Source organism: Kogia breviceps, chromosome 5 (genome assembly GCF_026419965.1).
Source record: "Kogia breviceps isolate mKogBre1 chromosome 5, mKogBre1 haplotype 1, whole genome shotgun sequence".
Lineage (NCBI taxonomy): Eukaryota > Metazoa > Chordata > Mammalia > Artiodactyla > Physeteridae > Kogia > Kogia breviceps.
This window is the reverse complement of record NC_081314.1, coordinates 82388063-82400708: the sequence shown is the minus strand read 5'-3', so window position 1 is coordinate 82400708 and position 12646 is coordinate 82388063. Positions and strand designations below refer to the sequence as shown.

The 12646-nt window shown below is 43.6% G+C and overlaps 1 protein-coding gene across 3 annotated transcripts; it reads left to right on the top strand.

Moving 5' to 3' along the window:
- The first annotated feature begins 19 nt into the window (after positions 1-19).
- On the top strand, positions 20-10529 carry DTX3L (deltex E3 ubiquitin ligase 3L). 3 transcript variants are annotated; one of them, XM_067034458.1, is made up of 6 exons: positions 21-271; positions 1122-1327; positions 3189-4724; positions 5151-5368; positions 6211-6276; positions 10225-10529. In XM_067034458.1, the coding sequence occupies exons 1-6, from the start codon at positions 70-72 to the stop codon at positions 10322-10324; spliced, it is 2328 nt and encodes a 775-aa protein (XP_066890559.1). In that variant the 5' UTR covers positions 21-69; the 3' UTR covers positions 10325-10529. The 3 variants fall into 3 exon arrangements, with proteins under 3 accessions (XP_058920375.1, XP_066890559.1, XP_066890560.1); XM_059064392.2 differs by lacking the exon at positions 10225-10529 and having other exon boundaries at positions 20-271; positions 6211-8539; XM_067034459.1 differs by lacking the exons at positions 5151-5368; positions 10225-10529 and having other exon boundaries at positions 6211-8539.
- The last annotated feature ends 2117 nt before the right edge of the window (positions 10530-12646 follow it).

Genomic DNA, 12646 nt, shown 5'->3' with positions numbered 1-12646 from the left:
GGAGGCGGGGCCCGACGCACCCCTGCCCCGGCCCGGCACAGCGGCGTCGCGAGTCGCGGCGCCATCCCCATGCAGAGAGCCATGGATTCGAACCTCTGTCCGCCGTCCCCACTGCTCGTGCGGGTGTCGCATCCCGGCACCCGCCTAACATGGAAGCTGGAAAAGTACTTCCAGAGCCGGGATTCGGGCGGCGGGGAGTGCACCGTGCAGGCCCTGGATCGCAACGACCCCAACTCGAACACCTTTCGGGTGCAGTTCGTGCAAAGGACAAGTGAGCTGCGGGCCCGGGCTGTGGGGGCAACCACCGTCCCTGGGAAGAGGGGAGGGGTGGGGGGCTCCATGCAGACCCAGTTCAAGCTGACCTAGGAGAGACGGCGGGAGAAAGCCTGGTGGGGGACAGGAACCTGGGGGTCCTGCTGGCAAGAGGCGCAGCCCCAGATTGGAGGACAGAGCTCACAAGTGCCCAGTCTCTGACCTGGGCCAACTGCGCCTGAAAGTTGATACTTTGCAGTCTCCTCACGGTGACTCCTATTTCTCAGCTCTCAGAAGACGCTTACCACCCCCAGACGCCTGTCAGCCCTTGTCACTTAGGAATTTCACTTTTATGTTTTACATAATTATTCCACTGATTTGTGTTTGAGAATTCAAAAAGTTATATATGCTCACTATGGAAAAGGGAGAAAAGAATAAAGAAGAAAACCATCTGGAGAGAAACAATGTGAACATTTTGATATATTTCCTCTCAGCCTTTTCCTCTGAATGTCAGTAAACACATAGTAGTTGTAAAACTGAGTCTACACTTCTGATTCCTGCTGTTTTCACTTAACTCATAATGAGTGTCATTGAAATGGGGAACTGGCAACAGTTTCAGGAACATGACTTTTAATGAGTGGACGATATTCCATTATCATTAAGCTTTCCTTTCTACTGTAGAACTTAAGCTGCCTACTTTAGAGTTTTGAAGAGCTCTCTCACCTTATCACCAACCTACCATTCCAGGATGCAGGGAGCAGCCCTTCCTGGGAGGGTGCTGGGACAAGGTACAGATGCATGCGGAAGAGGATTATTTGAAATTGCTCCCATTTCTATGTGTTTCTATGTATTTAATGTCTCCACTGAAGGTAAGGAGGGAGTGTTGAAGAAAGGAAAGCACCAAATTTTTGTTGACAACAAACCTGTGACTATTTTCCTGGAACCCAATGAAAATGCAGTAGAGAAGAACACCAGGATGTCTTCTTTGACACAGTCACGAAAAGGGGTGAGGCCTGGTGAGAAGCATCCAAATGAAAAGGACATTTCTAGCGCTGTGGATTCCTGTGTCCAGAAGGTGAGTATTGAAGGAGCTAGGTATGTTCCTGCAACTAACTCTCCAGTCCAAGGACCATTTGCTGAGGATTTATTATGAGCCTGGCACTGTTGTAGACATTGGGACACAGAGGTGAACACACAACAGACGGGTCCCTGCTGGGGATGGAGAGGTACATAGAAAGACAATAAGCAAGAAAACAAAATAAATAAAACCATTTCAGAGAGTGATATGTACTAAGGAGAAAATATAATGGGGTTTTGCCTTAGAGAGTGACAGGGCCAGGGCAAGGAAGGAGAAGGTATCTGTGTTATTTCCGACCAGAAGTCAGAGTCTCTGAGGAGGTGACATTTGGCCTGAGACTTGAATGATGAGCAGGGGCCAGCCATGCAGAGTCATTGGACAAATCAGTATCAACTGCCTACTGTGTGCCAGGCAGTGTCACAGGAGCTGAAGATCAGCCAGGAACACAGCAGACCCTGCCCTCAGGGACCTTACATTCTAGTGAGGGAACCAGACAATAATAGTAAACATATATATATGGAATAAAATATCTACCAGTGATAAATATCTGCTAGGAAGAAGAATAAAACAGGATAAATGATAGTAACAGGACTACTATTTTAAATAGGATATCAGGAAAAACCTCTCAAATGAGGTGACCTCTGAGTAGAGACACAAATGAAGTAAGGGAGTTAGCTAAGTGGATTTCTAGGGGAAGAAGGTTCTAGGCAGAGGGAAAAAATCAAGTGTAAAGCTGACACACACACACACACACACACACACACACACACACACACACATCCAGACAGGAGCTCACATCCTGAGCTGGAGGGCAGAGAACAAGAGAGAGAGTGAGAGAGGAACGTGGAGAGGTACCTAGAAGTCAGTTCTTTGAGGGATGAAAGTTAGGACTTTGGATTTTAACTTAAATGTTAGGAGATTCCTTAGATGGCTTTAAGCAGGGGAATAGAGTGATCTGATTCACATTTCTGCAGGATCACTCTGGCTGCTGTGTGGAGAACAGAATCTAGGAAGAGGCTGAAGTGGAAGGTCAGAGTCCAGTTAGGAGGGGTTGCAGTTAGCTGTGCAAGAGGACAATGTCTTGGACTCTGGGTGGTCCTGATGGAGGTGTGAGAAGTGGCTGGATTCAGGAAACATTTTGAAGATCTAGAGGAAGGATGTTATATGCAGAGGAAATAGCTTGTGCAAAGACCTTGAGGGAGAACAAAGTATTAGAAATCTTGCTTTTATGTTACATTCAATTTGCCTCTGTCCTTTTTCGCCTAACCTGGTGTTTGTCTTATACTTGAGCTTCTAAAGGCCAGGGTTTAGAGGGCCCAGCTACACTGCATGCAGTTAGGGGGTTAGTTTTGTTTTGTTTTTTAAAAAGAGAAAAATAAGAAAGAAGGAGGAGGGCAGAAGAGAAAAAACAATAATAGGAAAAAGCGTCATCCTCAGATTTATGGCTCCCTCCCAGGCTCACACTCTTGAGTGAGAAACACAGCAATTTACCCAGAAAGTCAAACGAAGTGCCTTCCCATTGCCTTACTCCCCAAGATCAAAGCAATAGTGGCAGCTCTAGAATCTAGACTTCCTGTCCATGGAACTTTTAAAAATGTTAGTGCCCGGGCTCTACATTTACATCAGAATCTCTGGAGATGTGCTTGGGCCTTGGGTTTTTGTTTTTGTTTTTTCTCCCCAGGCCATTCTAATGTACAGACAGGGCTGGGTGCCTCTGGGTTGTAGTACGTTGCATGCTTTGCAAAAAGGACTTGAAAGAAGTCACAGCAGTTATCTCTCTAGTCTCTAGACATTCTCCTGAGAGGAACATAGACCTGGATGTCTAATAGATTGTATTTGTTCCCTTTTAAAATTTCAGATCTTTCTTACTGTCACAGCTGAACTGAACTGTCACCTGTTGTCTAAAGAGCACAGGGAACACATTGCCATTCTCTGCCCCAATGTCGAACGAGTGAAGGGCCGTGAAGGAATTGAGGAAGTGCACGGTGACTTCAGAGATATTGAAAAAATACATGGCTTCTTGAGTGAACAACTCCTGGAAAAGGAGCAGAAACGAGAATCTTCCCCTTTGACAACAGAGAGGGAGCCACTCCATCAGCAGGACGGGAACAGCTGTGTTTCTCCCTCTGAACCAAAAACCAGGTTGGAAGAAAAAAGCAACCGTTTTGAAGTTCCCTTGGCTTTCTTTGAATACTTCACATACACCTGCCCTGATAAAATATGCTCAATAGAGAAAATATTAGGTACAAAAATAAAAACTCAGAAGAGTTCTCCAAATATGGTCTATTTAGACTTTACCTCAAGTCAATCAGGTAACCTCGAAGCAGCTCGCAATTCTTTTGTCGGAGAATTTCAGAAGAGTGTGGAGACTCTGAAGCAGGAATGTGTTGCTCTGGCAGACAGTAAGCAGGCACACAAAATCAAACAGGAATTAAATGACCAGTTTACAAAGCTCCTCATAAAGGAGGAAGGAGGAGAATTAACTCTCCTTGGGACCGCATATGACATTTCAGCTGCCAAACATTTTCTTGCCTCAGAAATCTCTGGAAGTCTTGTCAAGGCACCTGTGAAAATATTGACTCCCAAGCACATGATGAATGGAATTGAGGTTGACACTGCTCCCTATAAGCTTTTAGAAGCAGAGTTACTCCAGGAGATATCACAGATAGAAAAAAAGTACGACACTCAAAGTAAGGTTTTGGGAACAAGTCAGAAAACCTGCATTCTATTTGAACCTAAAAACAAGGAGTTAGATCTATCTGTGCATGCTTATTCAAGTTTCATCGATGCCTATCAGCATGTCTCATGTCAGATTATGAGAGAAGTTCTTTTGCTGAAACTTTCGGGCAAGGAGAGAAAGCACTTACATGGGACCAAGTTCTCTGATGACTTTCGAAAAAGGCATCCAGGTATAGACTTTGTGCTAAATCAAGAGTCAATCACTTTGATTGGGTTGCCAAATCACCTTACAAAGGCAAAACAATATGTCTTAAACAGAGGGGGAATGTCTCCATTAGCTAGAGAGAAATGCAATGAAGCACCCACGGACACTGATAGTAATGATTCAAAAACAGCTTCACCAACACTGCAGCGCTCTGCCAGTTCTGAGGTGTCAGAAGTGGACAAGGAAAAGGGCATATGTACCATCTGTTTGAACACCATTAGTAACAGACAAGTGCTCTCAAAGTGCAAACATGATTTCTGCAGCCCTTGTATCAACAAAGCCTTGTCATATAAGCCAGTCTGTCCTATATGTCAGACTTCCTATGGTGTCCAGAAAGGGAATCAGCCAGATGGAAACATGAGTGTCATTTTCGAAAGAGACTCACTTCCAGGTTATGAATCCTGTGGCACCATTGTGATTACTTACAGTATTAAAGAAGGCATACAAACAGTAAGTGTTTCTGAGGTCCATGGGTTTCTTTCCAGTATGCTGGGATTACCAGAGCAACAGGGACTGTTCTGTTACCAATTCGACAGTGGATTTCCCAGGTAGTTATCTCCATGGTCATATGCAAGGATTTTTAATGCTAATAAAGGTAACAATGTTTACTTATAATTTAGGTATCTTTTGTGTCTATTAAGGCAGAGAAAGGGTGGGTGGTGATTGTGTGCTGGAGTGGGGGAAGTCAGGAAGGTGGATAGTGTTCCCAGCATGAACTTGGGGAAAGAGGAGAAATATGAATTATATGGGGAATGTGAGCAAACCTTGAATACTTTTGTTGATTTTTGTTTGCTCTATATGCACATGAATACGTCTACACATATGGTAAAATTCTGACACAATGTTTTCATGTGACATTTTCTTGCCTTCATATAGAAAAAGCACCCAAACCCCGGAAAGAAATTTTCTGGAATATGTCGAACTGCATACTTGCCTGATAACAAGGAAGGAAATGAGGTTTTGCATCTGCTTCGTAGGGCCTTTGACCAAAAACTGATTTTCACAGTGGGACACTCTCGAGTATTAGGAGTCTCAGGTGTCATTACGTGGAATGATATCCACCACAAAACGTCCAAGTTTGGGGGACCAGAAAGGTGAGAAGCTTTTGAAACAGAATGGCTGCTAAACAGAATTTAGAGGTCGTGATACATGGCAATTTGAGGATGTGACTGCAAGGAGGCAGTTTCTAGCAGTGGGATTTGATGCAGTGTTTTGACAGATGCTCATCTGGGGTGATAATCTCAAAGATCAAAAGATTGCTTCCTATGCCCTTCTACCCTCCCAACCACAAAGCGTCACACAGTTAATAAATTTTGCATCAGTGGGCAGCAGATCTTCAGAATCCAAGATGAATGGTATCTAAGATGATTTAATTTGGAGTTTCATGTCTATTTGAAGGGTAGATCCTAGGAATGTTATTTACTTCGTCTTCTTTTAAGATCACCCTTTCTTCTGCCCTCCCCTCCCATGAGTCCACAGAGATCCTAAATTCACTTGGCTAACAGAACTCTAGAAAAAGTCTTACTTAATGGAGATGGAAGTTGTATTATGGGCAATCCAACTGCTCTTTATGAAATTCAGATAGAATACCTCAGACCCTTAATATTCAAAAGGGAATATATCTTAAGACTTAATTTCCCAAATTTGAAAATCTTCCTGTAGCAAAATGATTACCCTCCATAAAAATATAGTATATTATAACTTTATAAGAGTCATTGCTTACCATGAGCTGAAAATTAAAGTCTTGTTGGAATGCAGATCCTGGGCAGACAGTTAGGCCTACTCACTAGCAAAATGACTCACATCAGCACACTTAAAAATCAGCCTTCAGGATTGCTTGTGAATATTTGCAACACTGAATGTTAATGCCAGGGACCGACTGTATAGCTTCTTTAAAACCATCTGTGATGAAGCTAAGGGCCTTTTTCTTCTGCAGGTATGGCTACCCTGATCCTGACTACCTGAAACGTGTCAAACAGGAGCTGAAAGATAAAGGAATTGAGTAAGAAGAGTATTATTGGAAGGATAAATTGAGCCAAGCTTGCAAAAGGCACAGTTGAAGAAGCAGAGTAAATTCTAATCTAAATCCTTATGTAAAAACACCTTGAAAATTGTTTCATCTCAAGAAGTGGTTTGTGGGGAATTCCCTGGCAGTGCAGGGGTTAGGACGCCAAGCGCTTCCACTGAAGGGGGCACAGGTTCGATCCCGAGGTTGGGGAACTAAAATCCTGGCTGCACAGCCAGAAAAAAAAAAAAAAAAAAAAAGGAAGTGCTTTGTGTAAGAGTAAGAATCTGCTGGTCTGTCATTTCTGGGTTGTTAACATTTTCTAGAAGATAAAAGCCCCGGAGATCTGTGTAATCTTGCTGCAGAGGTAGTGTGCCTCATTCTCCTGTCATCCTTGTGGAGGCTAGAGGGGTGGAGTGCTGTGGATCTGAAATCATCTTCTGAGTTGTTCGACTGAAGTACCAGCTGTCAGTGGACCCTCCTTTTATTGCCATCTCTAGGGTAGTCCCTCAATTTTGTCTGTTTGCTCTTTGATCCCTACCCTAAAAGTAAAACCCTAATGTGAAGGGTGGTCGGGTGGGAGGAGGGCTTTGGTTATGGAAAATTAGAGACCTATGTTAACCTCCCTGCCCCATGGCCAGAGGAGTGGCCAGGACAGAGAATGAGCAACCTTGGTAATAAAGGGAATAAGGCTATTATTTTTGACAACACAGCGCCTGGTGAACAGTTGGTGCTGAATAAATGTTTGCTGCCTGACTCAAGTTGCTAGTAACCCCGCAGAGAAACATGTTCCCTAAATCTTTGGCAGAGGCAGGTGTAAGGAAGACAGCTCTGGAGTCCTCACCACTTATTTGGGAAACAGAATTTCTTACTCCAGAACTCATGACCTCTGAACTCTGACCGGCCTCTAACTTTGTCCTTGCTCCCTGCTGATTCTTATAACCTGCCATATGGTGTGCATTTCCCCTGCCCTAGTAATGCTACCCATCTCTGAACATTTTTCCCTCTGGATATTATTGTACTTTTATGTATACCCCGCTTGCAGTTTTAACAGATAAATCACAGGAATCACCAGAGACTCATTTTCTCATGAGAAAAAACCCTTTTCCTCCCTTTTGCTAAGTCCTACCACGTCATGCTTTCTCCCTAAAAATATGTCTCCCTAATAACGTCTGGACAGAGAAAAGGCTAGAGTTGTGCCTACCATAAGGAATACGGACATGTCAAAATTTACTTTTTTTTCTTTTTGCGGTGCGCGGGCCTCTCACTGTCGCGGTCCCTCCCGTTGCGGAGCACAGGCTCCAGATGCGCAGGCTCAGCGGCCATGGCTCATGGGCCCAGCCGCTCCTCGGCATGTGGGATCTTCCCGAACCGGGGCCCGAACCCACGTCCTCTGCATCGGCAGGTGGACTCTCAAGCACTGCGCCACCAGGAAAGCCCAAAATTTACTTTTAAATGGTTCCTCAAGTCAGAAGGAAGTTTTAATAGCAAACTATCTCGTTATCCATGTCCCAGCCTCTCTCCAAAAATGATGAAAGAAATGTCATTTTCTTTTCCTAAAGATACGTGTACACACAGTTTTTTTGGTCAGACAGTAATAGTTAATATTGTGTACTTATTTTGTCCCCTTTATAAGAGCTTTATATCTGTGTGATTGATACTATTGGTATCCCCGTTTCATAACTGAGAAAACATGCACAGAGAGGATAAGTACCTTGACAAAGTTCACATAATTAATAAGCGGAAGTTCTGGGATTCGAAGGAGTTAGTCTGGCTCCAAGGCTTCTGTGCCCTAGAGCTGTACTGTCTCCTACAGGGGTCTTTTCCTCTATGGAGGAGGCTGAGGAGTTCCCATTATTCTGAGCTTCTCTCAGAAATGGATTCCTGCACAGTGCTCAAAGCAGATTTCCTCTGAGGAATTCCTGTTCGAAGAACTTAAAAACCCAGAATCTTTTTCTTTGTCCAGAGAGTTGAGGAAGTTTAAGGTAAATGATATGTCTTTTTTTTAAAAATCAGACATTTAGTTTTTGGTGATTCATTAAAGTCTTAGAGTTATGATTGTTTTGTATCTATGGATATTTTAGCTAAATTTGCTTCAAAAAAGCAAAAGTTTGGTCCCTGCTAAGGTCTGGATCTTTGATTGCAACGTGTACGCAAGTTTCATAGTGTGGTTGGTGAGCCTTTGGATTACTGCTTTTGCTCTGTGGAAGGTATTATCATTGATATCTGCTATAAATAAAGTTATATCCATTTTAGGAGCAGATTGCATTCCTCCCCACTTCTTTTTTCTTTTCCCTTAGGTTTAGATTCTGGGTGTTTCCTACCATACATACAGTGTACACCATACCATATGGGCAGATGTCTTTGCTTGATTTTGTGCTTAGCTGTTGCTAAATAGTATCACAGTAGAACTTTACTATTGACTTCATTGCTGTCACGTTCAGCTGTAAAAATCACATTTCTTAGTATTTTTCCTCCTTAACACATAGGTTACTACAAAGGTAAAGGTAGGCTGCAGGTTTCATCTCTTCTCTCCTTCTAGAGAAAGCATACATAATAACCCATCAAACTACACTTGCCCCTCCTTGCTGCAAGAGTTTCTGTTTCACCTTTCTAGCATTAGTGCTGGATTACTGAAATGGCTCACTAGGCCCCAGCAAATTAGGGCATCTTTTTCTCCAAAGGAAAAAAAAGCGAATTACAAATAATATAGAGATATTTGATGTCTCCCTAAAGATAGTAAGTTTCTACATCCAATTTCAATGTGTGGGATTTTCCCCCATACATCCAAGCAGTCCAACACCAGCTGAGTGTCCTACAATTCAACTCAATTCTGACACTTTCTAACTGGGGATAGCATCAGATTCCAGAGGTAAGGGCTCAGCCCCACAAGACTGCCCTCCAGTTCAGGTGTCAATTTGCAAGTCCAGATTGTTCTTGTGCTTCTGACCCAATGGCTATAGAATCAGAGGTTCCCATGTCCCCCTCCTTGGGTTCAAGTAATTTGCTAGAGCAGCTTACAGAGCTCAGGAAACCAGGTTACTCACTAGATTACTGGTTTACTATAAAATGATATAACTCAGGAACAGCCAGATGGAAGAGATGCATATGGGGAAAGGGCATGGAGTTTCCATGCCTTTTCCAGGTGCGCCACGAAGCTGAGCAGAACCCTGTGGGGGCTCTCCTGGGTACGAAAGCATTTCTGTGTCCCCCGCTTCTTGTTTGTAGGAGAAAGGTTTCAGCCTCCTAGACCTTCCCTGAGTTCCAAAGGGCAGATTCAAACAGCTACTAATTAGAGGAGTGAGGGAATGCAGAAACAAAGGAAAGGCAGTCAAGAAGCAATAATGCAGCAATGGGCAGGCTCCTGGTTCCTCCTCAAGGGGCATACATCACAATCTGATACATATCTCTGTCCACAAAAATAATCAGTAAACAATTTATAATAGGAATAGAAAAGAGTTTTATCTGAGCCAAACTGAGGACTATAGCCCAGAAGGCAGGCTCTCAGATAACTCTGAGACCTGCTCTGGAGAAGCATGGTTTTCAGCAGTTTTATGTCTTGTCAGAACAAAGAACATCAAACAAGTCAGGGATACATTCCTTCAAGGTTTCAAAAAAAAAAACCAAAAAAATCCAAAAAACAGATCAGGACGTACACAGCAAGTAGTATGGCCTTGGCACCCGGGAAGGTATTCTCATCATCACAGGAGTACCAGCATTGGCATTCCAGGAAGGGAGGCATTTAATCTTTATTTTTAACATGGACATTCTTTACTTCTGGTCAATGCACGCTTTTCTTTAATAATTAAAGCAGATGTACAATGTATGTTTGATAGGCCACAAACTGGCTATTCTAGTTAGCATAAAATTCAAGTTAACTCATGTATAAGCCAGAATGACTTCCCTTTACCTCAAAGTGTGAAAATTTCTTTTATCATCTCTGAGTTCTTCTACAGGAACTAAGGTCCCCACCCAGGTGGAGGATGGTAACTTCAGGCTGAAAACAAGCATGTGGACTTCAGACTGGTTGGAACCAGACAGCTGATGATTGAGATTCCAGGAATACCCCCCAGTTACCTCCCCACCAAACCATCAGAGGGAGGTCACACACCCTGCAGCTCTCTCCCCAACCCAATTTTGCCTATAAAAACTCTTCCCCCAAAACCATCAGGGAATTCAGGTCTTTTGAGCATGAGCCATCCATTCTCCTTTCCTGGCCCTGCAATAAACCTTTCTCCATTCCAAACTCCAACATTTCAGTTTGTTTGGCCTCACTGTGCATGTGGCACATGAACTTCAGTTGGACAACAGCCACTCTCCCCAAATCTCCAAGTGAATTGAAACCCAGAAGCTCTTCAAACCCCATCCTTTTGGATTTTTATGTAGGCTTAAAAACATAGACATGACTGATTAAGTCATTGGTCATTGGTGATTGGACTCAATCTCCAGTCCCTCTCCTCTCCCTGGACTGAAAGTTCCAACCCTCTAATCACGGTTGGTTTCTCTGGTAACCAGCCCCCAACCTTAGGTGCTTCCCAAAAGTCACCTCATTAACATAACAAAAGACACCCTTTTCACTCTCAGCACTGCGGAAATTTCAAGGGTTTTAGGAGCTCAGTGCCAGAAATGGGGATGAAGACCAAACATCTATTCTTATTATAAATCACAACATCACAGATAGCATCAAAGCAGCCATTAAGAGAAAAACCAAACTTTTGTTGGACTTCCTTACACTTACTTATCTTTTGGTGTAGTACTGTTTTTGCCTTGATTTCCATATGGGATTGGGGGACTATTTCCTTTTCTATCAATTGGGACTTGCAGCCTCTAAAACACAGAGACCTAGGCAAAGAGTAAGACGCTAACAATTTGTTGGGGAGGTGCACATCAGGTCGGTGAAGGTGAGAACAAACAGGGAAATGAGGCACACTAAGATAAAATGCTATGCAATACCTTGGGTTCTCACCCCTCACCCCACCCTGTGCCACTGCTTTGCGAGTTAAGATGCATATCAAAGGAATAATTTCAATAAGCCACATACATAGAAAAGCACTAAACTATGCATCTTCACTATCTAGGGCCAGTATCCTGTTTTTCTCCATCCTGAATTCCCCTTGGGGTACACTGTGGGGGTCAGGGGTGGGGGAAGACAGCTGCAGTGGTTCATGGCTTCAGAGCCAAAACATTCTTTCTTCACTGAAATGGCAGGTGACATTCTTTGTCCACACCCATATCCCACAAATCTATTGTCACCAGTCCTGCCTCTCCCTCATTTCAAAGCTCACTGCCCAGTTGGCATCTTCCTCGTTCCCTCACCAGAATCACTGGAATAACCCCTAAAGACTCTGTCCCCTTCCCCCTTCTTCCTCCCACCCCAAACTATCTTTTGAAAAAACAGCTCCGATTGCATCACTCCTCTGATGAAGTGCCTTTAGTGACTCCCTGAAGCCTAGAGCAGTGCTTCTCAAACTTGATCTTGTGTCAAAATCACCTGGAGGGCTCAGTAAAACACAGATTGCTAAGACCCACCCCCAGAGTTTCTGACCCAGTAGATGTGAGGTTGGGCCCCCAAATCTTCATTCCTAACAAGTTCCCAGATGCTGCTGATGCTGCTGGTCTGGGAACCACATTTTGAGGACACTGACCTGGAAAATAAAGTCCAAACTCCACAGCATGGCCGTCAAGTGTTTTTCATTCTACTTTGCTTACCTCATGTCCCTTCTTCCCTGCCAAACCACTAATGGTCCACTCACACCAGACTACCAACTCTTCCAAACCACAGTCTATACTTTTATTCTTCTGGCCTTTGCTCTGCGCACAAGGGTGCTCTCTCTCTCTCTCTCTCTCTCTCTCCCTCTCATGGCCTAGCACCTCATTCTCCTCTTACAAATCTCCTCCTCATTGCTCAAGTTCTTACTCAAATGCCACTAGTATAGAAACTTTCTTTCTAATTTGTCTCCAAATTATGAACTACCTTTTCTCTGGTTTCCTAATATATTATACATATCTCTACTAATGAAGATGTGATATCAAAATCCACTTACGCATTTTGAGTATACCATCTATATCCTGCCAGGACCTTTCAAGATACAGCAAGGAAATGTGTATTCTTTCTTTTTGCTTTTCTTTCCCCTTACTACTACACTTACCCCAGAGAGAAGGGATCCGTGTCTAAATCATCTTTATAATCTTAACACGATGCCAGGGCCTTCACTACATGTTGGCTGAATGACATAAAATAATGTCAGGCCGGAGGGACACCTGGTTCTATCCCCGTCTTAGGGGGCATGAAAAGGACCCAGTGTATTTTTCTGAGGATGAGTGTGTAGGGAAAGTGGGGTGGGGTAGAAATGGGTTGCCCAGCAGA